We start from the raw sequence: 27,448 nt of genomic DNA, 5'->3' as shown, positions 1-27,448 counted from the left end.
TGCTAGATAGCCAAAGAGTTGGCAACCTCATCAGCTTGTGTCACCCTATGCTACTTGTAATAACCTGATGCAGTTGGTGCTTTTCCTGGACATAGCATGACCTCATGGAGAAGATAAAAATATGTAGCATTACATTTTGATGGTTACCTGCAGGTAGAATTGCCAGTGAGTTCAGTGCCAGTAATGTCAGTAGGATGTTCTTGTGGCTGACACCACTGCGATCTGGGATTCCTCTTGCAACCTGGTGTAGCCTCTTGCAGAGGACACTATAAAGGAGAAAAGGGCTTTAAGTAAAGAAATGAAAGATGAGGAAGACTCAGATGAAAGAAGATTCTTGTATCTTATTCTGTGCCCTTAAATCCAGGAGTATCTTCTCAGTCAGGACAATGCATCCAGAAACATTTTACTAATCTACAGAAAGAATAGAGGGAAGGGAAGAAGGAGGGGAGTGAAATGCTTTCAACATGACTCTGTTTACACTTCAGCCCCTATTTTCCATTGTCATTTGAATGTGATCCTGCTTGGACAGATTTCTGAAATATACTCTCAATACTTATTCAAAGGTCTTTACAAATGTTCTAACAAAATTCCTTCTGGAGCAGCCACCCTGCCTTTATTTTCCTCTGCTGGGGAATTTATTCCATGGAGACCCGTCTCCCTAGCTTGCAAGGAAGAGGTCATTTAACCACACTGGGCTGGGCTGCAACTCTTTAGAAAATCAATGCAAAATCTTGCTTCATTTAACACGAATCTATTAGGTCGATGTAAATTGGAGGGTGGGGAGAAAGAGAGGGGCGATGCTTCCAGATAGCTTTCCTCCTGCACTCTTGATTTTCCTTTTGCATGCTCATCTCTCACGATTGACTGTCTCTGAGGCTAGCAATTTTGATAAGATGTATTTTATGATTTAGCAGTTTACACTGTGTTTTATAAAATGACGTGCTGTACAATACATCAGGAAGGAAGCACCCGCATTTATTTCGCTTTGCTGTTTTATGGCTTTGCACTGTTAGGGGCATCTTTCTCCTGGTAGCTGGCTCACAAAGAGAAGTGCTGTAAATACCACACCTTCTGAAAAGTACTGTAAATATTAACACCCCCTCCCATCCCCAAGGACTGTCACTTACACTGAGGTGGAGGAATTCATGTGCTGACAGGTGTTACTTATTAAGAAACAACAGACAGACATAATCACCCAGCCTGGTGTGTTTGTTCAGAGCTTGGGGAATGGAAGCAGAGGGGGAATTAATTGGCAATGCCAGGATCAGAGAATTATCAGTTTTAGGGGGAAATGCATAAGATGAAATTTAAACAGTTAAAAATAGCTAACCAGAAATGGCTGATTTTTTTTTTTTCCTTTAAATATATATTTTTCTTTTAAAACATGCCAGCTGCTGAAGTTATAGTTTCTGTTTCTGAATCATTAGCTTTAACATTAAGAAATGTTTTGATATATTGCAATGTCTCTTACACTGTCTTTTGACCAAAACAATAAACAATTTCAGTTTTATATTTTTGACATCAAAGAGGGGAAGAAGACACTTAAATATGAAATTAAATATAAAATTAAATATAAAAATACGATAATTTGTACATAAATATGTATATAATCTAATACATATGAAATAAGTAAACATAGGCAAATATAATTTTTGGACTGATTTGGGTATCTTGACTAATACACACTGCAAGAAATTTTTTGCTTGACTTGGAGTACTTGCAGTCATATTTGACAAGTGTTTCCCTGAGTTACTAGTTTTATGTAGACCCATATGGTCACGTACCCACTTCGGTGAATATGGAGATATTGTGGTAGACTTAGATTTAAATTATTTTTCAGTACTCTGCTCTAATTTTTACGTTATGAATTTTATAATAGGTGAATGAAATGCTTTAAAATAATTCCAGAAGACAACTCCTTATACTTACTAGTGCCAAGTTTAGTTAAAAGAAGACATCTTTTTCGTGTCCTCCTTCGTTGATGTTTTCTTCATGGTTTTTGAGAGATTGACTTTAACGGGAGAATTTTTTTCTGCTCACCTGAGAAAAGTAGATAAGAAATGTAATTAAATTGAGTCTGGATGTGAATGTATAGCTGCATGTCTCGTAAAATAAATGAAGAATAACATGATGAAGAATAGGATAAAATGCTATATTGGTTTTCCTTCTGTATTAAATATAAAATGAAATGAGAATTACACTTTTCTGTATTTTGTTTTGTACTCTTCTGTATTGGTGGAATTAAAGGCCCATTTACAAGTACTGTTCAAGGTAAAAATTTCGTTTGCTTAGGATGTGCTACACACTTTCAAATCAAAGAGATTTTCATATGAAGAAGATAATTTCTCACTTTTGTAGGTATCAAAGAGGCAATCTAATTAAATAGGCAGACTGTTTTCTAAACACATAACTGAATGCTCTTGAATTATTTTATGTAATGATAATATATGGGTTATTTCAGGTTTTGTTCACAGATTAAAACTTTGGCCCATTCTTGTCTGTAAATGTCAGGACTGCTGGTGCACTAGTGATAACTGTCATAAGATTAACACATTTTGTGGTCAGGGACATTTTATGAACACATCTGAAGAGATCAAGTGCTCAATGAGTTTTAAAATCAAATGTAGCAATCTTCAGACAAGAACCCTTACAGGTTCTTACTGCTTAGTGAAGCTTTACTGAGTTAAATGTTCCATGACTTCTACTAAATGCAGACATTTAATTTACTCATTCATACAAAATTGAGTACTTATTATTGAAATGAATCTATGTATGTTGGAAACATGTTTGCATAGAGTTAATTTATTATTTAATTGTTTTGTCCTGAAGTATTTAATCACCTGTTTATATGAAAAGTATTTTTTATTTGCAGAGGTCTTTTTATTACTATCCATGACCGGGGACACATTGCTACAATGCTTCAATCCTGGCCAGAAAGCGTTATAAAGGTAAGTTCAGTTTTAGTTGCATGACAAAGCTGACACTAGTTTGCACCCAAGGTGACATGCTTAAGATATTTTTATAAGCTTTTTATCAATTAGATTTCAGTGATTTCATAGCTCATTTTAAAAATAGAAACAATGACATTACAGCCAAAGTCTGAGGCTTTCAAACTCTAACTTGTTTAGCAACAGGCGTTCTTTACTGATTAATAGGTCAATTATGTTCAATATTATGTATCAAAAAAACCCTGAATGCTTTTTCTGTGTTTCAGGGAATCACAGAGTGGTTGAGGTAGGAAGGCACGTCAGGAGGTCATCTAGTCCATCCTCCTGCTCCAGCAGGGTCAGCCAGGGCAGGTCACTCAGCGCCGTGTCCAGCCTGTGGGTTTTGAGCATCCCTGAGGGTGGAGACTCCACAAGATCTCCTGGCAATCTGTTCTAGTGCTTGGGTTAATAGTTCTCCACATATGATACCTGATGAGCTCTCTCACAAAAAATATTAAATTTACAACTGAAATGGCTTGTCACAGAGTATAACAAGGAAATTATTGTGTTGTGAGCTGCTTGCCGTGGCTGAGCGCTTCTGCCCTTTCCTATGAAAAAAATCTTCCTTTTTGGTGCAGACAGTTCTGTTAGGTTTGCCGAGCTATTATATTTCTAGCAATGAAAACTCATACTTCCTCATATGTATAAGTGCGATGGAGTGTGTTATTTGCTCAAGGGAAGAAGAAATACGTCTTTGAAGGGTAAGAAGCAGGTGGCTGTAGACAGCCCTGTCAGAGGCCAGCAAGAGAGGGTGGCCCTGGTTCTGCTGAAAACAGCCGTGACAAAACCCAGGAGGCTGGGGTTCTTCTTTTTTTTTTGTGGATGACTTCCTTTCCCTTCATATTCTGTTTTCATACTGTTGACAGAAAAATGTAAGAGGGAACAATGCCAGTTCCCGTGTAATATAATACTAAATACCTCTCTTGTGTATTCTTAAATGTTTTATGTGAAAGTCCCATTTACAGTGAAGCAAGCAAACCACAGTGAAATACAATAAAACAATTCTGACCATTTGTTGTACTATGGATTTGTTTGTACCTGTTACAATTTTTATATGAAAATTTTAAAAATGATGGTAAGAAGATAATGGAATACTTAGTACGTACAAGCAAAGAAGTGATTTTTACAGTGCTTTTATTTCTTCCTTCAGGCTATTGTGGTGACAGACGGAGAACGCATTCTTGGTCTTGGAGACCTTGGCTGTTACGGAATGGGCATTCCAGTTGGTAAACTGGCGCTTTATACGGCATGTGGAGGAGTAAAACCTCATGAGTGTCTACCAGTGATGTTGGATGTGGGAACAGATAATGAGGTAAATCCTTTTCTGAGATGTGGTGGGTATGAGCTGTTTGAGGGGAACTATACAGAAGTTGAATTGTAAAAAGTTGTTTTTCTCTCTTACGATACTGGCTTTAGTTATTTGCAAAAAAAGTCCTATGGTAAAAGTCTCATCCTGATACACAGTGTAGGTATACTCATCCTAATGCACAGTGTAGGCTGTTTTGTAAGGCTCAAGTAATTTAGGATGCTGTTTTCTGTTAAAACGTGCTGCACACATTGTAGGCCTTAAAAAGGGGTATGGAAAATTAGATCTCAAGAAGAGGGGTATGGTAGAGTTAAAATATAATTTAAGGAAGCATTCTTTCTCCCCTTCTACTGCACAATTCCTCTGCAGTGATTTCAGATGTGAATTCTGATTGTGCCCCTCGTTTTGGTGAACAGTGTGAAGCTACAGCCTGATCTGTGCTGGGAATACATGTCTATGTACTTCGGTTGTACATTGACTTAAGCTATAGAAAGTACTGTGGTGCTGTGAATTTTCCCCAAATGAGGTCCTAGTGCTTCAAATAAGTGGACCTAACCCTCTTTAACTTGGCTTCCCATTTGTGTGAAGTGCAGAGATTTAAAGTTGCTGAAAATTGGCTTTGTTATTTCCAGGGCTCCTGGGATTACTAGTTAATTACTTGGCCTCTGTTCTATTTTTTTTTTTCCCTTTCTGAAAAATCGTGGAATTAGTGACTCTGAATGATGTAAAATTAAATTTCACCAGCAATATCATTATGCTTTAGCAGAAGTAAACAAATGTTATACTATAAATCATGCAAGTGTTAAACTTTATGCATGATTGATATATAAGAGATTTACGTGTATTATAGCTAAATAAAGCATTCTTGTACTGGTAAATTTAGCTGGGACTTCTGGATTGTTGGGTTGGGTGTGTGCATCTTCAGCTTTATACACACACCTCCACCCGTGCCCCACTGGGATAATTTAGACAATACATCATGAAAACATTATTAAACTGAGAAAATGCCTGCTCCCCTCTCTCTCTCTATCCCCCAAGAACCCCCGTCTGAAAGTGGACAGACTTACTTGCGAGATGTGGCTGTGCACTGTAGCACAAAGCCATATCTAATCACATACAAGGCTCATGAGCTGTAAAATGTTTTTATTCCTGGTTTAAACAGCTGGGTCAGTTACCTAATCTATTACTGAATGTTTCTAGGCAGTTAATAGCATCAGCTACTTCTGGTACTGCAGTAGGCTTTACATTTTGCTTTTATGCTTGAGTTTCATTGTAATGTTAAATTTTTCATAGCATATTATTTTATTGAAAGATATCAAGCGTGTATATATATACACACACAAAGACTTTCATGTCACTGTTCTTGTGACAAAACAATGAGTTCAATGCGTATGAAAGATTAGCAAACCTAAAGTATTACAAGATGCATAAAAATTGTGTGAGCTGGGTTTTGTTGATGCTCTGAAATATTCACCTTCTGATCAGGAGGATTTTTGTTGTTTCACTTGGGAATGTACTTTCAGGGCCACATTATAAACTGCTTCAGTTTAGTCGTACAGTGCCATGAGAGGCTGAGCGTGTTTCAGTCCCCAGCCAGCATGGTGGCTGGTAGTGCAGGACAGGACTGTCTGCCAGGCTGCTTTTCATTCCTGCCCGGGTGTCTGTCAAGCTCAGACATGCACACGCTGCCCAACAGTGTAAAATCCCCAGCTAAAGTTACTGGCACGAGACCTTAAACTAAGTTTGAATGAATGGGATGTTGGCTAAAGAGTTATTTTTGTTGATTTTTTTTTTTTTTCCAGTGCTGTAGCAGATGCAAGGAATTATATTAGCTTACAGATCAGTGCCGTTTAGTCTCATTCAGGTTTTTGCAGGGTTGAGGAGAAGTCAGCAGCATGAGAGAAATCAAGGCTGTGAATCACGGTTGGGTTATGGTCAACTCTAGAGGCAGCACAATTACTCTTTCAGGGTTGTGCTAGACTACACTTCAAAATGTAGATGTTTCATGGCTTTTTCCAGTGGAGACTGGTTGCTCTGATGTTTAAACGTTTATCTAACAGCTGTTCCTGGGAATGAGAACTTTGAATTCTGCTATAGGATTATGAATAGGTGGAACCCCGTTGGCGTACCCCTTGACTAAAGAGACTGCATGGGCCTGATAATATTAATTAATGGGAGCTTGGGTGCTGTTACCTGGCTACTTTAGTCAAAGTTGGGGATCCTGGGGCTCTAGCTCCCTTAATTTCTTCTAACACCTTCCCTCTCCCCCAGCAGCACATCCATGTTCCCTCCCTAATGCTGGTGTTTGTGTGATGAGGTGGTGAGCCATGCAGAGAACTGAAATGACCAAAAAGCTATCACTTTTTGCTGGCTAAGCTGGTTATATTAGGTCAAGCTGCTGTGGAATTGCACTGCAATTCCTTGTCTTAAAATCTAAACCTCTTGGACAAATAACTGCATTTTTATGCTATATTTTCTTAGTGTAGCCAGGATTTTCCATAATAAGACATAATAGAAATCACTCTCATAACTTGAACATGTATAAATAATAATTATGCTGAACATGTTTTTTGAAACGTGCAGATGTTTTCCATTTAGATTAGTTTCTTTTCCCATTCTGTGAGGGCCTCACTGCTTTAAAATAAGTTTTAAAATATGTATTTTTGGCAACTATAATGCAGTTGTGCACAACCTGCAAATTCTCCAGAAAGATTAAATCTTACTCTAAAGCAGATCGCAAGAAAAACTTGACAAGTTCTCATCCTGTATTGTTTTGTTGTATATACAGGACCCAAAACAAGAACTCAAAAGGGCAATTCAGTTTCTGGTGATTATTAAAAGCCTTATTACTCTTAGTTTTAGCAGAGGCGTTTTTAGCTGTGGTATTATCCTGCTACTCATTAAACCAAGGAAAAAGAAGAGAAGCAAATAAAGCATTTCCATACAATTGCCTATATAATAAGCAAGATAAATGGAAACTGCTTACTTATGGGTAAAAATTGACCTAGCAGGAAGACTTGTGTGACCAAACTAGTAAATGATTCCATGTAATCAGTGTGGGACTGAGTGTCCGAAAGAAGTGGTGTCGACTACTGCCAAAAATAATATGCCTGTTTTGCAAGTCACTGAGAAATTGGAGTCAAGTAATTGCTGATAGGACATTTTTATGCAAAGCATTTTAAACAGTATTTGGAGTACTATTAGTTATTTACTAGAGACTGTGACAATCTCACTAAAAGTTGTGCCTTACTGAGTAGCCATGTATTTTTCAGGTGTGAGGATGGTGCTTCTCAGGTGGGATTTCGATCCAAGTAAAACATACTTGGGCACTAGTCGCAGTACTGATATGAAAGTGTTGTTGAAAATCCTGAGGTGATGTGTTCTCTGCATTCTGGGTATACATCTAACATTATTGAGGTTTATGTTTATCACCTTGAAATGGTTAAAGAAACAGATTGCAAAAGAAAAATAAGTGGTTGTCAAGGTACAAGCAACTACAACTTAATGGAGACCTACCTGAAACACATGTACTCAGCACTGTAAGTGGGATGGTTTAAGGATGATGGAAATAATCAAGCTGAATCAAGGGAAAAACTTTTAAACATTAAAATGTGAATGATGTTTGCTTACTATGTAAAGCATGTTATTAAACTCTTACAAAATAAACAATGTTGAGGCAAGCCTATTGGTTAAAAATCAGCCTGGCTTACAGGGATGTGAAAACCAACAGTTAAAAAAACCAACCAACCAACCAAAAACACACATAAACAAAAAAAAGCAGCAAAACCCAATAATAGAAACCAAGTTCAAAAATTGGTTTTATAGGCAATAAAAAAGCAAAGGCACTGAAGAAAAGAAACTTAATCCATATTAATTATGAACAGTCAGAATGAGATTTTCTTTTGTTCCTGATGCTTTGCCTTAATGGTGGTACTTGTGCAAGTATCAGATTGTCGGTATAAATATGGTAGATATTTTTTTAAATCTCAGTTTTATTTATCTTGGCGAGAAATCTTATTTTCCATTTTATTAACAGCAAATGAAGATGTTAAACAAAAGCTTTAAAAAATTGTCAAGATACTTAAATCAGAATGTGCAAATAGTGCTTTGGCCTGTTTAAAAAAAAAACCCACAAAACTCTGGTAAAAGCTTTCTGGACCATGCTGAGCTGCCTGGTGAAGAAGTACTGGCGTTTTTTTAGTTATCTCTGGGATGAATTGAGAAGTTCAGGAAGACTGGACTAAAGTTAAGGCTCTTATTTAAAATACAATTATCCTGGTTTCTGTAACCTGAGATAAAGAATGGAGTAAAATCAGAAAGATTGTCTAATCAAGAGCTAAATGTAAAATAACTATTACTGATTAGCATGGGCTTATTAAAAAGAAACTTAATGTTAAAGTGAGTTTACAGATTTTTGGTTGATCCTTATTTTTTACCTTCAGTGACACATTCGAATTCATACTGTTCCTTTTAAGAAGCTGGACCAATGAAAAAACAAAGCAAGTCTCCAGTGTCACTGGAGAAAATGCAGTTTAAACCATGTATTTCTGTGAGGAATAACAAAATAGTTGAGGTTTTGTGGTATTTCAGGTTTGGTTTGTTTTTTGAGCTCTGCAATGTTTAGTATCTTTATTAATGACTTAGAGGCAATGTTTTTGGTGTCCAAGGGTCACAAGATGAGAAATGGTTAAACTAAAGTACTATTATCCAGCCAGAGCAGGAATAAATTCTAGGGAGACTGATGGTTTGTGTTATATAGAAGTAAAATCAGTGGTGAAAGGGTTTCTTCTGACTGTAAAAACCTTAATCTAATAATGGATGCTTAACAGAGGAACAAGAACTGTGTTTATTTGGTACCTTACAAGAGAAGCTCTGACCAGTTCAGGGCTGGCGGAGCGATCCTGGACTGGTGGCATGTGTAAATTCAGAGCTGGCAATGGCCAGTTGTGGGAGCTTTGGAAAGATTAATTGTGTGTTAGCATTTAAACATAAACCAGTTGCCATAGATTTCAGCTTAGGTAGAAAGCATTCAGCTCTTTGTAATGGTACTTTCAACCAACGTGGAAAAGCTGAGACAGCTGGTGTTGGAAGAGCTTTTTATTTACCTCAGCAGTTTCCAGCAGAAGGCATCTGGGTGTCCTGAGCGCCAGGACAGTGGCCGCACAGCAGCCGGCAGGATTGCTCAGGTGTCAGAACTCACTCCACCTGCAGCTGGGGTGGCTTCCGAGAAGCTGGACCTGCAAACCTTCTCCAGCCCTGGGTAGACGGTTAGATAGTTGGCTAGTCATATCTGTCTGTCTGTCTGTCTATCTATCTATCTATCTATCTATCTATCTATCTATCTATCTATCTATCTATCTATCTATCTATGCCATTAATGTAGAGTTGAATCCTGGTGGTCAGTTCACTTTTTGCAAATGTATATCCAAAGCTGTTCTTTACTCGTATACCTGGCAAATACAAGGATTTAAATAATGAAAAGTGCACAAGACAGAGAAACATGGGGCAGCTGCTAGGGCAGCTACTCCTTCATCTGCCACACTTCAGGGACTTGTGGGCGGCTGTTTCAAGTTACTTTTTGCATGCTTGCTTTGGAATATTCTTGCCCTTAGCTTACTGCAAGTATTTAAATGCAGGAATGTGACAGTTCTCACAGTTGACTTAAATAGGTCAATGAGCATGACTAGGCTGGCAATCCTGACTCTTCTGGAGGAATGACAGGCATCCATGATGGAGCACTGAATCCAGAAAAGCTGAGGTGCAAATTCAAGCTCAGTTCTTCAACTCGTGCTCGTTAGCTTTCTGCATTTCCCCAAATTACTTCCACTTGTCATAAGAGCTGGTACCAGCCTTCCAAGATTCATGTTCTTGAAAAATGCCTACCTATCAATGTGCAAGTGGGAACTATTGAGAAAACAGAAACAAAGCTGCTTTTATTATTCATATTCTAACCAAAGTAGAAACTTAGAAGAAAGCTGAGTATGGAGAAACTTGCAGTGTCATGTTTTATCAATTTAAAGATGTAAATATATCAAACAAATTATGTAAATTGTGTGCAGCCGTAGGGATTTCTAAATAAAAGACCGTCACATTTGGCATTCGTATGTAGATGAGTGACATTTTTACATATTTTTTTGTGTAGTAAATGTATTATAGAATGGTTATACTCTTACAATTTAAAAAGGTCTTTTTGCCTTCCCCTCGAGTGATAGTTGTTAGAAGTAGGGACAGCATGTCAGTGGTACTTTTACTATAAACCACAGTAGCATTTCCTGAATTCTATGGCTACAGGTTGCTCCTGTCTATATAAACAGGATTTATTTTTGCATCTGGTGCATATATGGTGCATCATTTCTAGTTTATATTCTCCAGTGTGTTCCCTAATAGTTTTGGGGATTTCTGAAGTACAAATGACATCATGTGTAATCAAAAAAGAAGGTTTCTAGGTACACAGCTTTTTATTTAGCTATGTTAAAATGTCACTGATCAAATAACCTGGTTGACCAAGTGAATCTTTTTTCTCTGTTCCACAAAGCAGCCAGGCCTGGGAAGGTGATCAAAGTAATGCTGTGGCCCAATGGTGCTGAATTCCAGGCATGAAAATTTATAAAACTATTGATGGAGTAAATCTGTGGGATTTTTTATCATTTGGCTATTCCCTGTCTCTACCATTCTGGCAGGAGATAATTGCACTCTCCTTCACCAATTAAGTTCTATTTTACAAATGGATTTTTTTCCCCCTTAGATCTTGCTGTTAGATACTTCCCTGGTAGCACACTGCCAGCACTTGAACAAAGGAGAAAATACATGAATATTTGTTTTGCCTCCCCTTTCCCTGCTTCCAGTTGGCAAGAAAATATTGTGGTAGGGTATTACTTTTCCTAGATTCAATGTCATGAGTCATTTTTTCCTTTCTCTTTTCAGTGTTCAGAAGTACTGAAAAGTAAAGTAATTTCTGCATTACAATTCTGTCTATCCCATTGTGCAGAAGAAAAAAAACCTTTTTTTTTTTTTTTATTTGCAGGATTTGGCTGTCTTCTTTTAAATCTCTTCACTTATTTGGAGTGGAGGGAATATTCATTAGAGGAAGGAATAGGCAGATACAATCCGTTTTTGTAGATGCGTCTTCTAAACGGAGAGAGTTTAGAGTCATCTTTCCAGTGTGTTTCAGAAGATTTCACCTCTAAAATAAATGTCATCATCCATTGCTCCTAAACATGCTTTGTTTAAACAACAGGAACACCTATAATGGTGCCAGCGTGCATATTACACTTGCAGACCTAAAGAATGAGCTGGGGAATGGATGTTGCTTGTGAGAGCCCCCATGTCCCCTCAGCGCAGGGACTGTTGGGTGACATGCTTGAGTGGATCACAGGTATCCGACAGCTGATATTTTTCAGTAATTTTTTTGAGAGCTTTCTGTTTCTTGCTCTTTAATGCTCTTAGTGAATAGTTAAAATATGCCTGGTAATACATTCACAACATGAAAGTTTCAAAAGTTATTTTGGCTCAGTATTTTAACTCAGACACGTCGAGAATTTGTAAGTGTAATAATAAATTTAGATTTACAAGTTGAATATGTTTCTGCGGTATGCTGCTGATTTGTTATTGACACATTTCAAACTCAGTCTTTTGATGAAGTCATAGTTTGCTTTTTCTGCCCAAAAATATTATCTTACATTAGTCTGTTTTGCAAATTCTCTCAGATATGGAGTCTTGTAAGCTTGCCAGGTTGGATTGTCAGTAGAGCACATAGAAAGTAATAAAACAGACAAGGAAGAGTAAATGAAATCACAGGCTTTAGGCAATGGACAGTAAATTATAATAAATAAGCTTGCTTCAAGGGAAACTTGAAATAAATTGAAAAGTCAAAGTTTATGTATGTGACCTTGTGGTGTATTCTATAGCCAAAGCAATAGCTTGACAAGCCCAGTCTGCTCTTAGAAGGAAATATTGATCAAAATTGTTAAATTTTATCAGAATGAGAGGGTAGTTTGCACAGGTTTTTATACATGCTATTGAACGTACGGTTATTTTAAAATGACTGTAATGGAGTGCCAAATCTATTTATTTACTTATTTATTTAACATGAAGCATTTGGTTTTCAATTTAAAAGTTCAGTTGCCAAAGTTGCTCCAGATTCTGGGTAATAGTTTTTAGGAGGCATATTCAGTGAAGGACACAGTTATTCATGCAGTCATGAAGTATGTACATACTGGAAATGTAATTAATGAAAAAATGAAGGAAAACACCTGTATTATATTTAAATATTCAAAGAGATTGGCATTGTTATTATTATAGAGGAGTGGTTTTTTGTTGTTATTTTTATTATTATAGAGGAGTTTTAGCTATTTATTAGTGCTTTACATGTTGCACATTAGAAGCCTATCATTGGTGAGTGCTAATATCCCTCAGGTCTTTTTTAGGCTTTTATACATATCATCATCATTCGTATTTTCTTCATGTGTATTAAAATTTCATGTTTCCTTTTGTAAACCATATGTTACCACTGCTGGTTTTGTCTCATTAATATTTTCATAGCCTGAGTAGTTTTCTGTTTGTTGCAGACATGAGGTGAGTACTTCAGAGGATATGATAAACTTTGTTACTTTTTCCTTAGGGTAATAAGTCAAACATTTTCCTTCTGTGACAATCCACTGCAAACTTGAGCCCAATCGTTCTGTACTTCAAGGATTCACAACTATGGGATGTTCTAAAACCACTGATAAATAGCATTATAGACTGGTTTGGGGTTTTACTTTATATATTTGGTGGAGGGGATTTACTTTTTAAATCCTAAAGCTGATTCCAACTCTTTGTTTGGATGTCCCATGCCTCAGTACTTTGTGGTTCAGGAGTTTCCACCTGGTTGTGTTTCCTACGAAGAAGCTTCGTGGTTCCCGTGTTGCTGAGCTGGTGAAGGTGCACCCTGAGATGTGTGGACTGGCTCGGAGGCTTAGCTACAGATTACTATAATGAGCAAGAGGAAGCATGGTCATATTTAACAACAATAACAGTTTTTCCACCAATTTTATCTGGAAATTGAATATTTCAAAATACAGGTTTTGCTGTCAACTAAAGTCATAAAAACCAAAACAAAAGCAACCAAACAAAACCAACCAAACTAACAAAACCGAAACCAAACCAAAACCCAAACATGCAAATAACCATCAGAATGTTGCCTCATTTCTAGAGAATAAATAGAGCTGTGTGACATTTTTGTTGACTCTTGCTGAAATTGGTATTAGTTAATATTGAAATTGTTACTGCAATGGTAGTGAAAGGTGTGGTTCAGTGAATACTTATCCGAGGTCATCTTCTGTAGCACTTTATTTCAGTTATATATATGTGCAATAAATCATGATTTTTATGTGCTTTTCTGAATCTTGTGGAAAAAAATAAACTTGAATTTTAATATATCAGATTATTTTATTCTAGTACAGGTATTTTAATTATTACAAATAATGAATCAGAACAATAGTAGTCTCCAAAGATCTGTCTAATCTGACCTTGGTCAAATTCTTTATAATATTTGATCTCATTATATCAAGTCACACAAAGGTAAGATTTCTTGAGTAAATTGCTGTTTATAATGTGATGAGAGGAGGAATGAAATAATATAGAATTCTGCCATATTTATTTTTATTTCAATACTCATAGTAAATGCTAGTTATTCCCATCTCAGTCTAGCCATAAGTGCATATTCAGACTTGGCTTTTATTTATGTTGACATGTTTGTGCACACACAGATATGTCCACTACATCTTACATAGAATTAATATATCTGAGCTGTTAAAAAAGTCCCATATTTTCACAGGACCCTGTCGTCAACAGAAATGGTAAATTGTTACTGGATAGAGAGGCCTTTATTGCACAGAATATTATGTATTTTGGAATACTGTGCTTTATTTTGAAACCACATTTCCTGTTTTAATGTTGTTAAATGTGTCAGTCTGCATGGTAGCTTGCATCTGACTTTTGTCTGTGCTTTTTTTCTCTATATGTTTCTTTACCTTCTGTCCAGATTTATTCCGGGAGCTATAATCGATTTTCACAGACTCTTTTTTCCCAGATATATCCAATGTGATGTGTTCAGGCATGCTCACTGGCAGCATGCATCAAGCAATGCTCATGGAGAGTAACAGATAATAACTGTGAGGGATAAATAAAGAAAAAAAAGAAAAAAAAAAAAAAGGGGGGTGTAAAAGCTTGCTAGCCAAACATTTGCTGTCTTTACTCTTAGGAAAGGAAAAATCTTCATTGTTGGCTTTTCTCCTTGAGCCAGCAAGAGCTCCAAGTCCTGCTGTAGTGGACCTCAGCTTGGAAGGAATGCCAAGGAAACCGATGTTAGCAGTTAATGTTATCTGTTAGGTAGCCGTAAAAATACAATTCAATAACATTCAAAGAGACATCTTGCATCATGATTTTCTTGCAAGAAAGCAAATTAATTTGCTGGTAGTGTGTTCTACACAATTATTTTCATTGATTTTAATAGTGGTTGTCACTATATTTCAGAATTCACTTCTGCAATTGAAAATCTAAGAATCAGACGTTAATTTTTTACTGATTACTCAAATAGTAAATTTCCTAATTCATACTCTCAAGGATATCCTCAAAACTGCATACAGCTTTAGTCAGGAAGGTTTTTTACCCTCTATGGCCTAAAACCCCTGCCTGAAGTGCCTGCAGCATGGGGCTGAGGTTGGTTTCCAAGGAGGGAATCTTGAGACTCTGTTCACCCAAGGTAGTGGGGTTTCCATTGTGTTTGTCTTTTCAAGACTGCCTTTTAAAGAATATTTGTCTTTTATTTTGTCCATAGTCTTCTGCAATATTTAAAAATTACTATTTCTTCTGTATTTTCTGCCTCGCTATGCATTTCCTTGTTTCTAGTAAACCTTCAGTATAAGACTATGTCGATGGCTCGTGCTTTCTAATGAATGCATTTTACTATCATATATTAAAAGAGCTGATCTACAAAACATTGCCTACCCCTTTTATGAAATAATTGTGTACAAAGGGGAACAGCATTTCCCACCATATTTAGAGCTATTAGCTATTTTGATTTATTTGCAAATGTAGCAGATAATTTCCCATTCTTTACCATGGTGTTCCCAGGGGAATGTATTACATCACCTCCCTTTTTTTTATTTAGATACTTTTCTAATATTTTCTTAGGCATAGTTCAACAGCTATGAGCACCAGCAGTTTTACCAATAAAACTCAAATATAAATGGCCTTGGCTTTTAAACACTTGTTATCTTTAAATATTTTCATCAGTCAGTTTCATTCATAATATGTACACTCTTTGTACCCTTGAGAAATGCAATCCTACTGCTTAGTGTGTGAGAAGACCTCAGTAATTGTCTGTTACTTTTGATCCATTGTCATTCTTAAAACTTTGCCATTTTGGATGGGAATATATGGTATTCTTTTTTTTGAGGCTGTTCATTTGTTTTTATGAAATATGCTATTTATGAATCTTTCTTTTGTGAAATATTCTATTTCATTAGACCATGGAAAATGTGACGAAGCCAGATGGTGCTTCAGATTTTCACATTTACCAAACAGCATATTGACAATGATTTTTAAGACCCAAGAAGTTGAAGATGGGAGGAATTTAGCAGGAAGGACATACATAGTGACACAAGATTTAAGACTCAGTTTCAGCTGACATTAGAAAGAATGAACTGTGTACCGATGTTACCGGCAATTGTGTCAGTCCATTTCATTTCTTCTTACTTCACTTTTCAGCACAAGGGGATCTATAAAAGAATGCAGAAATGAATATCTGGAAATGCTTATTTTGGATAGCATGCATGGATATCCATTGACCAAACTGATGGCAGACTTTATTTCAAGATATGTTAGACATTTCCAACTCAGAAGACAGCAACAGATAGTGTTTGTTTTGCTTGGCTTCCATTCTTAATGAAGTAGTAACTGCTAGCTATCTGCCTCCTCAGTGATTTGACAGGCAATGGAAAAGACAAGAGAGGGAATGAGCCATAAATGTAACTATTACCACAAAATGTGGGATAAGATGCATCATTTGTGCTCCCACAGAAGTGGGCCTAGTGTCTAGGACAAAACGTGTCACCTGTTGACCGTAAATGTGCTTTTACAAATGTTGGCCTTGCAGTAGCAGGTCTACTTTGTGGACAAAACTACTTTTCCCTTCTTTCAGTTTTATAAAAGGTGTATCTGTTGATATGTTAAAATTCTGCTTGATTAGCTATGTGATGGGCTAAAGACACTTGGTGTGCTGTCAAAATGTGTGAGCTGATACAATATTAGCAAAATCCTTTTTATTATTAGGATATTAAAGATGAACGAAAATGAGATCTTCAAGACTTTTTAAAGTTTATGTTATCTACGTCGTTTACCAGATGAAGAAAAATCATTAAGAATGTATTCTTCTGAATATTATTACTTAATAGCTAAACTTTACTGATGTTGTCTTCAAAAGAGTAAGTCTCTTCTCTGATTCAATTTGGTAGTGGTGGTTTGTAGTTTGATTTTTTTTTTTTTTTAATTTTTCCTTTTTTTTTTTGTCTGGTTTCAATAGCTGGATGACTCCTTGCATTCAGACATTTCAGCTGCCTGTCCTAAACAAAATTTGGAAAAATAAGTGCATGAAAATAAAAGGAGCAATGTGTATTTGTTGCTTCGCAAAAGTGGTGTAGGAAAGTTTGATGTATTCAAAGTGTTTGAACCACCACAAGCTGCTATATCTTGTCATACTCCCTTGATTAAGCTGAAGAAGATGATTTATTAAGATAGCTAGGCTCCTAGTAGCTTTGCAGGAAAAAAAGAAAAGTATCTCCAGCTTCTATAAAAAGTTTCACTGAGGCTAGACTTGTTTTTAGGGTACTATGTAGACTACTGTGGGTACTCTTTTGGCCCTTCTTAAATATTATTGTTTGGCCACCTTCTGTGATTTTTTTTTTATAAGCACTTAGGGCTGGACCCTCAAGTAGAGTCCATCATATCCTCTTTCATCTTTTTTTGAGAGCAATAAACTTTGAAAGTTTGATTGTGGTATAAGCTATTTTTATAGCTTCAGTTCCTGTTATTCATCAGCTATATTTCAAAATGTATCATCAAGGGTATTGTTAAATGTTTTTTGATGTGTGACAGGACATGAGATTTTAGCCATGTAGCTGCTGCGGTTCATGAAGAAGAAATGCTGGTTGTTAACTGCACAGGGGCTGTTGAAGGTCAGTTGTGTAGAGCTTGATGGTCAATCTGAGCCTTTTCTGGGATTCAGTAAAAGCTTTTATAGAAAGTAGATGTCAAGGGCTTTAGGAGATTTCCTGTTAGATGGTCTGAAAATTATATGAATAAAATACAAGATATTTCTCAGATTTCTTTGCTTTCCGATTATTATTTGTATGTTAAAATACTGGTGATTATATGCAGCATTATCGGCTGAAGTTCCAAATGATGTCAGATTCTTCAGGACTATTGTTTTTTCAATAGGCAAATGATTAAGTTTTCCAGTAAATGCCACTGGCATGCAGACAACCATTTGTTTTCAGTTTTACTGTATAAAAAGAGTTATGCATCCTAAAATTGTGTCTGATGAAATGTTGCTCCAAAACCATGGTTCTGAGTGTCTTCCAAGTTCCAACTCAAATTACAGGCATTTGTGGAACTGGCATCATCCCTATCCCTGCAGACAGATGTTAACATTAGGAGAGTTCTCTGAGACTTTTAAATATAATGCAGAATATTTTTCTTCTTGTTTATTTTATTTTTCTTAAAATACACAATTAAATAGGCCTCTCTAATCTCCTTGCTAACTCTGCTAGATACAGTTCTGGCAGTGGATCATATGATGCATGCTGGCCTGAATTAGTGCAGCACTACCACTTTAGACATTGTGGAGATGCTCTTTTGTTGCAAAATCATGTGTAACCTCCTAAGGAAGAGGCAGAAAGTGGTATTCAATGGGAGTAATGGGTTATGTCTAAGGAAGAGAAGAAAATTCGTAGGGCGAGAAGCAGGCTGTTGTCTGAGCTCTGATAGTGGGGAGCTGCACTTTTCAGGGCTTGTCAAAATTGCCCAGAATGGAGTTTTCTCATGGCTGGTTGTGAATTCTGGACTGATGACCCCTCCTAAGAGCTTCCTCAGCCCAGGGTGTCCTTCAGCCACTCTTGGCTTTATCCTGTTACATGCGAGATGAGGTTTTTGTTTGGTTTGGTTTGCATTTTGTGTGTGCATGTTTGGTTTTTTGTTTTTGTTTTCTTTAATTTATGAAAGATCTTTTGAAAGGTGATTGTCAAGCTGAGGAACTGGGAGACTTTTTTAGCTTAGCAGCACAACCAGAAAATATGCATTGAAATAATAACTGTAACTATTTATGGGCAATCATATATTTCTATCTATGGAGAAAAAGGCAGGATATAGTCAGGTGCTAATAAGGAGGAAGAAGAGTTAGAACACCTCTGTTGAACTTTATTTAAATTTATCTAGGGTCCTTCAAACAATAAATGAGGATAAAATTAAAATTTCAGGGAGGTTTTGTGCTCGCTGTCCCTACAAAACTTTCAGGCATCTGTTAGGAGATCTGCTGAGGTCAGCATTTTTAAGAGTTTTGCAGTAAAAAACAAATTAAATTACTGAAGTGTGTTACTGTAGATATGTTACTTGACTCCACTTAGTACTCATACCCGAAATGCAGCTGCCTCTGTGTTCCACCCATAGTGGCAGTGCCCTGTTTATACAAAATATGCCATTATTTTCAGATTGGCACAAGTAGATCATAGATCATGCTATGCTCTTTATTTTGTATGAATTAAGGAAATTCCAAGATTAGAAATTGTTTCACCTCTGACTTCGCCCCAGCAATTGCATGCCTTAGTAATGACCTGCTTGGCATATCTGCTGCTTGGTGTGGAAGTTAAATGTAGATTTAAAGACAGACCTGATGCAGCTGTGTGGCGGTGGTGGTACACAAGCATGGTATCAGGAAAAGAACTCTACTGCTATAAACAAGGACTTTATGAATTTTAGTTCTGAAGCTAACATTCAGTTAACAGAAGATATTGGCACAATTCTATTTTTACATTTGAAAAACTTGTAGTTTTAGTTTTTCTAGTATGAGAAACTGATGAACTAACTTGCTAGCTTTGAAAGCAGAGTTCATTGGTGTGTGTATGTTTGTTTGTTTGTTTTTCCAGTTACAGTACCTTCATAACAATATCTAATCCAGTCCTGAGGTAAATGTCTGCTTTTCTCCTTACGAAGAGTACATGGCTTGTGCTGCAGATTCAGTGTTGGCAGTTCTGGTTTTGCTTCTAATACCTTTTAGAAGTTGGTTGAAAAGAGTCAACGCAAGCTGTTTTGCCTGAAGAAAGTTCCAATGGCATTTAAATTTCAGGGAAAACCATTATTTTTTTTACTTTATCCTTTGTCTAGCAAAGGTATAGTCTTGAGGTATGCTTCGCTGTTGAGCTGTACTCCCAGGTCTTCCCTAATTTGAAACTACTACTGTAAAGAACAAGGTGTGCAGGGCAGTTTTTGCTAGATTCTCCAATTAATTTTGCTGCAAGATTTTTTTTTTTTTTAATAGCAATGGAAACTTGCTGGAAAGCTTTATCATTTTTGTGTGAATCTCTTATACTGTGTACTGGAAAGGTGAGCAGGTAGAACGAAAGCCTAATTGTGCTGAAAAAGATGCTATTTATCTGATGTCTGATGTATTATTGCCTTTAAAGAAATTTAATTTTTACTATTCAACATGAAATCTGTTAAAATATACAGTTAGTATAGCTGTACTTTGCGTTACATGTAATTTTTAGAGCTAGTCCAGAAGAGAAGTTCACGTTTTCCTGTGAATTCCAGGTTGTTGCGGATGGAAAAGTCAGCCTAGAAAGGAACTTCATTGATGAGCACCTGGCTATAATTGGTATTATGGGTTTCACGTGCTTGGTAATCTTGAATTACACCTAAAAATCATTAGATAAACATTGGTTTCTAAAAAGTATGTGACAATTTCCAGTATTTTGGAGGTAAGCTAAGAGAGTGACTCAAATGTGCATAACAGACTCAAACCAGAAGGCTCTCCACCATCAACAGCCCTTGAGCTTTTCACCCATGACTTGATTCCACAGACTGACTCTTGAGCACAAACACCAACAGCACAACAGCCTCTTGAAAAATCAGGTCCATCTTGCCTCTTGCTGCAGCAACCTTTTTCTCTTTGGATTTTGTACTTGGTGCTCCCTCGCTAATGATGGCTCACATAGCTTGCACTATTTTGTACATTTTATGTATAGAATCATAGAATCATTTGAGTTGGAAAAGACCTTTAAGATCATCAAGTCCAACTGTTAACCTAACACTGCCAAGTCTACCACTAAACCATGTCCCTAAGAACCTCATCTATGCATCTTTTGAACACCTCCAGGGATGGTGACTCCACCACTTCCCTGGGCAGCCTGTTCCAATGCCTGACAACCCCTTCCGTGAAGAGGTTTTTCCTAATATCCAACCTAAGCTTCCCATGGTGCAACTTGAGGCCATTTCCTCTTGTCCTATCACTTGCTACTTGGGAGAAGAGCCCAACACCCTCCATGCTACAACCTCCTTTCAGGTAGTCGTAGACAGCGATGGGGTCTCCCCTCAGCCTCCTTTTCTCCAGGCTGAACAGCCTCAGCTCCCTCAGCCGCTCCTCATCAGACTTGTGCTCCAGGCCCCTCACCAGCTTCATTGCCCTTCTCTGAACTCCCTGCAGCACATCAATGTCTGTCTGGTAGTGAGGGGCCCAAAACTGAACGCAGGATTCGACGTGCAGCCTCACCAGTGCCGAGTGCAAGGGGATGATGTATGTTTGTAAACATCACCCTTAGGGGGCTGAACGGTCTTTAGCTTTGTGTGCTCATGCAAGGGAAGGAGTTTGGCTTTCTGGGAGAGCCCTTCTGGTAGCCATGGCCAGGGCAGGAGCGGGGCAGGCAGGGTGTGCTGTGCCAGAGGGCGGGAGGGAGGGATGGCGGCCGCTGGTCACACAGCCCTCACACACTGGGGCCTTTATTCGGTGCCACGGACGTGCGCCTGGAGCAGCCCACAGAATGTCCTTGGCACGGCCTGGCTTTGTGCAGCCTTTTGCTTGGGGACAGGCTGTGGTAATTTCCTAGCGTGTTACGAGATTCTTTCATGAAGCATTCTTTCCAGTCATTAGAGTGATTTTTTTTTTTTTTTTTTTTTTAATTTATTGTTAAATTAAAATTTACTGACAATATTTCAGCTGGGTAAAGCTGTCTGCTTGTGTGGGAAATAACTAGAGTATCAGTGCACAGTCAAACCTACAACTGGTAATTCCTCTTCAGGTTAAGAAAGGAGTAAGCTTGCTGAGAAGAAGGCAAGCAAAGGATGTAATAGTCAAATTGACAGACGAACAACCTTATGACAGGAAAGAGCAAGTTGGATTGGATAAGTCAAGCCTGTCTTTAAGGAGAAATAACTGAAAACATCTGGTGTAGCCGTGCAAAACTACAGGATCACTACGCGCTTATGCAAGAGAACATATTCTCTCTATTTTTTAGCACAGTCTTAAATTATTTTTGACGAAATTTGAAATACTGTGTGAAAAGTATGTCTTGAAAACATAAATGGAAAGGAGTTAAGCTGTGGATGCTACTATTATACATTTTTTAGAGCATTTTGTCCATTTTACTCACTGTGCAAGTTCTCTCAAGCACACCCTGCAAAAGTGCCTTCACAAATTGCATGGAAACTTATCTTGAAATTTAACCATTCCAGTTGTTGCACAGAATAATAATATTTGTCTAAACCTAACCACACTGGGGGGGGGGCAGGGGGAAGCCAATTAGTGACTGTTCTAATAATTCTAAACTGACACAGAAATAGCACTTTTCAAGGGAATATTGTAAGAGAAAATGCCTCTTGAAAAACTCCAGCCAGAGATCATAACATGAAAGAAACCATTAAAAGCTTCTCTAACAGAAATGCTATTTTGAAAAATATTAAATAGTAATTCATGGTTTTTTGAGAGAATTGTTATTTCTGTCATTCACTTAGATTGTATTTGTGAGTATTCTAAAATTTAAATCTAGTATGTTCACATATGTAGAAGCAGGAGCTTTGTTCATGAAAGAATGGTCATAGATATGGTCAGAGCAAATCCAGCAAGCCTAGAGGAAATTCACTGTTCAGCTCTCAGACACATGGTGTGAATTTTGGGGTTGTCCTATGCAGGGACAGGAGCTGGACTCGATGATCCTTCTGGATCCCTTCCAACTCAGAACATTCTATGGTTCTTTTCTGTCACATTTGGATATTGTTTCATCAGAGTATTAATAAATATTTATATTTTTAACTGTTTCAAAAATGCATAATATTCTTTGCTATTAATTTTTTCCGCATAAATTGTTCCCTTCAAACACTGTATTTAAGATTGATGTCAAAGGAACATTATGAATGTATTATCTTTTAAATTCTTGACTAGAATTTTGTCTGGACAGACAATAGACAGTTTTCAGTGATATTTTTAAGGCTACAGGTGGGAAAATGTTAATTATAGTACAACTGCTGTCTGCATGCACAGTATCTTTCTCTCTCAAGTACTGGCAGTCACTTGGGTTTGGCAAGTCTAGCACAGTTGGGCTCAACTTTTTAAACTCACGTCCAATGTGTGAGGTTTTTCCTCCTTATACCTAGAATGACTCATCGTGATACCCATTTTTTGGCCTAATTTGAGATCTTTGGTGATATCCTCTTCTATGGAGGATCTCTTGGATGAAACTGAGATGCAAAGAGAGGGGATGCTCTGTATGCCAGTACTCCCAAAGATGAGGTTTCCTTCTTTTGGGGAGAAATAGAGGTTAAGGCCACTTTTCTTCCTGTGCAAGAGGACGTTTACAGTTTACATACTGTAAATGTGTTGACAAAGGTCTAATCTTTAGATAGGAGGTGCCGTGATCTCTTCTTAGTAAGTGTGTCATGGGGCCAATGTAGTTCAAAGAAGACAAAATTTGAAAAAATCTTTAGCTCTATGCTTATGAATTTTATTTTTGCAAAGTATTCTACACCCTCAAACCCGGTTAGCATGAGTGTTACTTGCAGCATTCAGGACATCCCAAGTTCAATTGGCGTTTGGAAACACAGAATATGTTACACATTTTAAGGGCATCATCCTGTAGTTCAGACTTCAAAATAAGCTTATTCAAAGAAAAAAAAAGCTTCCTAGTTGAATATAAGTGAAAATATTATATGTTCTTCCTAATGCTATAAAAAACCCACTTCACAGCTGAGAGCAGTTCTTGCAGGATGGAAAATTGTGAGTCAGCATGTTAGTGCTTGCAAACAGAAAATTTAAATGAACATGGATTGATTACTGGGTAGTTAGCATTGATAGAAGCTGAAGTTAAGTCCAAAACATTTATGTTGTTTCTGACCAGCTAACTCTTTTGTTGGAAAAAGTTTCACATCAAGTGAAATGTCAATCTTATGGAACAAAAGAAAAAAAAAACCCAAACTATTTGAAATGTCTGGCTTTTCTGGAGAACAGAAATTCCCCTGTGCTCACCAGCCTTTCCCCAACCTGTGAAAACTGACACAACAAGTTGTTTACAGAAAGAATTTACAGCGTATTAGCGTAAGAAAGTATTAACACTTGAAAAAGTGGCAGCATTCCCCTGGTTTTCTTAGTGATCGCGTGCCCTGTTAGAGCAATCATGCTCTCCAATGTGTTTTATTTCTGGCATGTGGCATATCTTTGTCCCAAAGCTTCTAGTGTCCCATACAAATGTAGTTCTCGTTTAATTTTATAACTGTGGCCGCAATGCAAATTGTTTCCCATTGTAGAACTGAAGGGGTTTGACATTTTAATGGCACGGGGGGAGTTGCTGCTCTGAAGGATTCCAGTGCACCAACCACTTTCTAGGTGGCACTGGGAGGTTCTGGACGGTCTCTGCTGCCATCTTTGTGAGTGGAAAGGCTCAGTGTCTTGCAATTCTTCACCTCTAATTTTCCGTGAAGCTGTTCACTTGAAAAAAAGTGTGTGTTCCAAAGAAATGTCTTCATGCCAAGTTTGAGAATAGATGACATTTCAGCATGTTTGTTCTCAACTGATGAAATATATAAGTGTGCAGTTTTCTGTTTCTTGCAGGTTTGGCTTTTGTAGCTAAATTAGAGCCAGGTGCACAGCTCAAGCCTTGCTTGAACTTTGATGGTTCGCTGATCTCTGTACTATAAGTGTGCACAAGTAAGATGGTATAAACGGCTTGCCTTTTTTTTAAAAACCCAAAGGTCATTACAGTTTTAATACACTCAGGTGGTGCTTCAAAGAACTCTTTGTTATTTTACACAGCTAATTCTAAGTAGATCTACATGATATTTCCAATACCAGAACCTCAATTAAGCCCTTTATTCTTGTAAAACCTTATTTCTATTAAATCTTGAATGTACCACATTGCTAAATTTTTAATTATTTAGAAATTTTTTTTAGCCTTAGAGTAAGCGAGTCTAAAAATAGACCAGCCTCAGCTTTTTCAGTATCATTTAATATGCATAACAAACCCACTAACCTGAAAAAAGCAGAGTTATGTTTTGAAGGAAATTAGATTTCCAAAAGAACAAAACAAAGTTTAAGCTTTGACAACAAGCTGAGGAACAAAAGAAACCCAAGTCATTGAGGAAAAGTACCTAATCATCATGTCAGCTTGACATACTCGATTGTACGATGGTACTTTCTTTTTGGTAATCTGTTTTGAAAGCCATGAAATAGTCGATAGCAAATGTTAATCTCTCAAGATGTGTGAACCCCCTAAAAATACGCAACCACTGCACACCCGGTTTGCATGGTGTTGACCTGAATAAAGGGGATAATGTGCTTAAGCAGCTTATTCATTCTTCAGCGCCCTTTGGAAAGGGAGCAGCTCCACAATAGTTTGCCACTCAGGGCTCAGACGTGACCACTCTTCTTTTCACTTGCTGAATGTTTCATTCTTCTGTCTCCGCCCTGGGTTTCTTCATACGTTGTTCCAAACAGGACTATAAAGGAACTTTTTGGGGCTATTTCTTGTCAAACTGTAACGTTTGTGAAGCAGAATGCACTGAGCCGTAAAGGAATTTTGAACTTTGGGTATATAGCTGGCCAGGCTTTTCATCAGAGTTGTGTCACTGCATTGTCTCTGCTTGTGAGACTTCCAAGGCTGGCAGTTTAAACATACCCCAGAAGCATTGTATTGATTGTTTTAAATATTCCACATTAAATTTTGGCATGAAAGATATATGAATAAATTCCTATAGTGGTCTTATAAATGGAGCTGTTTCAGAGTTCAGAGCTTTAGTGTTGGCTATAGATTTAAATGCTCACAGACATGAAAGACAGAAAAGTGGCAAAAGGAATACAAAAGCCTATGTTTCAAGGCAAACCCGTGGATTATTTAGCACTTTTTAAACAGCATAACTGTGAACACCTATTTTTCTGGAACTTTCACAGAGTCACTGCCCAACATAAACTGGGTTCTCGAAGGAGTCAGCATGATTCAGGCTGGCCATGAAGTGTTTTGGAAACGTCTTTGGAATTCAAAAAATAAAAGGACCAAAGACTTTTTTTTTCCCCCCATTTTGAGCACTATTTTAAAAAATGAGAAAACAGATATTGTTTAATAAAAAACTTGTGGAAGTATGTTAGAAGAGCAAATCAGTTTGGGAAGAAAAGTTACTGGAGGTGGACAGGGGATAAGTTACTTATGTTGAATTGGACCGTGGAGCACGTGGTATGCTTGCACAGGACATGGAGCAGCAGAACCTTACTGGCATGGAAAGCTGCGGCAATGGGATTTTAGAAATGGGATCGTTGTTTCCAAGTCCTACTGTGATGCTCCTGACAGAGGCTCCTGCCGCTTGGCAGTTCTGCTTCCCAGCCCTGCGTGCTCAGTCTGGTGGGAAACTTGGGGCAACTCCCATAGGGTTTCCAAACTTCTCTTAAGATTTCACGTTGCTGAACAGTTCATGTGTAATTCCTGTGAATTTGTCTCCCAGAGAAGTAAAATTATCCTTGATTTGTCAGGTTTCCCTGAGGTAATTTTGAATAACTAGGCAAACTCAAGAGGGAATGAAAAAGTAACTCCAGAAGTAGTTCTTGACCATAAAGTTGGAAGTTATTAAACAAAAACAGACCATACAAAAGGTGAAATTACTTTGGAAGATACCTGACATCAAACTCTTCCCAGTTTTTCCTGCAATATCTGGAAAGGTACATAATCATGATTTAAATTTTGCTTCCAGCATATCTAGTATAATCTGAATACACAGATAAAATTATTTCAGCCAATGAATATGCAACTTAAACATTAATACTCCGTAGAACTGGTGAAGAAAATGAATAAAATACTTTCAATGTGATGACTTCACCTTCATTTATAAAGTAATTTTAGTTTTGAGCTTGATTTGTTCTCCAAACAGTTGAACTAACAAGTTCTGAAAGTCTTTAAATAATGTATTAGAAATTGGTTTGAAATGGTGGTGAATTTAGCAACAATTTTAGAAAAATCAGCTTTTAATCCTGCTTGATTTTTTTTAAACATTTTGATGTGATATCTTTAATTTTTTATGGAAGTAGAGAGAAAAGTGAGGGAGAGACAAACATCTCTATCTGTAGTTCTGCGTCAGGGGAAGCAGAATACTGCCAAAGGTTTTAAGTTTCATACTGATTCAAATTGGTCTTTAACGGGGGCTTGTGACCCAGAGGACTTTTCAGTTCTACAACACAGAAATGTTTCAAAGGGAATTAAAGCACTTCTTTAAAATACAAATCAGATTTCTGATGTCCAACCTGAAGCAGGCTGAGCAAGCTCTCCAGCCTTTTTGCTTCATGTTGCATGTTGAAGGCTCTCTCTTGGAAGGAGAGGTGATCTGTATTTTTTTTTTTTACAATGTTTTTCTATTTGAAGCTGGTGTACAAATTTCTGCAGTCGTGTTGGTTTTTCGAACTGTTTTTGGATGAAAATTGTTTGGTCAAGCTCCTGACTGATTCTGCAAGCTGTTTGGGCATGCGTGGGAGGATTGCACACTAGATAAAACTGAGAAATTAGCTTATGTATTTTCAGAGGCCTGTGAAAAGTAATAGCAAAGAGTATCTTTGTATGGCAGTTTCTGGGAGAGCCAGTGAAAGTCTTGAGACTGG

General features: G+C 37.3%; 1 protein-coding gene across 2 annotated transcripts in view; it reads left to right on the top strand.

The window, feature by feature from the left end:
- ME1 (malic enzyme 1) overlaps positions 1-27,448 on the top strand; it is a 167,651-nt gene that overhangs the window by 65,968 nt on the left and 74,235 nt on the right. For both annotated transcript variants that reach the window (XM_065630972.1, XM_065630973.1), the window contains exons 4-5: positions 2,873-2,948; positions 4,138-4,299. In XM_065630972.1, coding sequence (XP_065487044.1) covers positions 2,873-2,948; positions 4,138-4,299 — 238 coding nt within the window. The remainder of the gene's footprint in view (positions 1-2,872; positions 2,949-4,137; positions 4,300-27,448) is intronic.

Source organism: Caloenas nicobarica, chromosome 3 (genome assembly GCF_036013445.1).
Source record: "Caloenas nicobarica isolate bCalNic1 chromosome 3, bCalNic1.hap1, whole genome shotgun sequence".
NCBI classification, from domain to species: Eukaryota; Metazoa; Chordata; class Aves; order Columbiformes; family Columbidae; genus Caloenas; species Caloenas nicobarica.
Note: the sequence above shows the minus strand (reverse complement) of the source record. Positions and strands in the feature narration are given on the sequence as shown.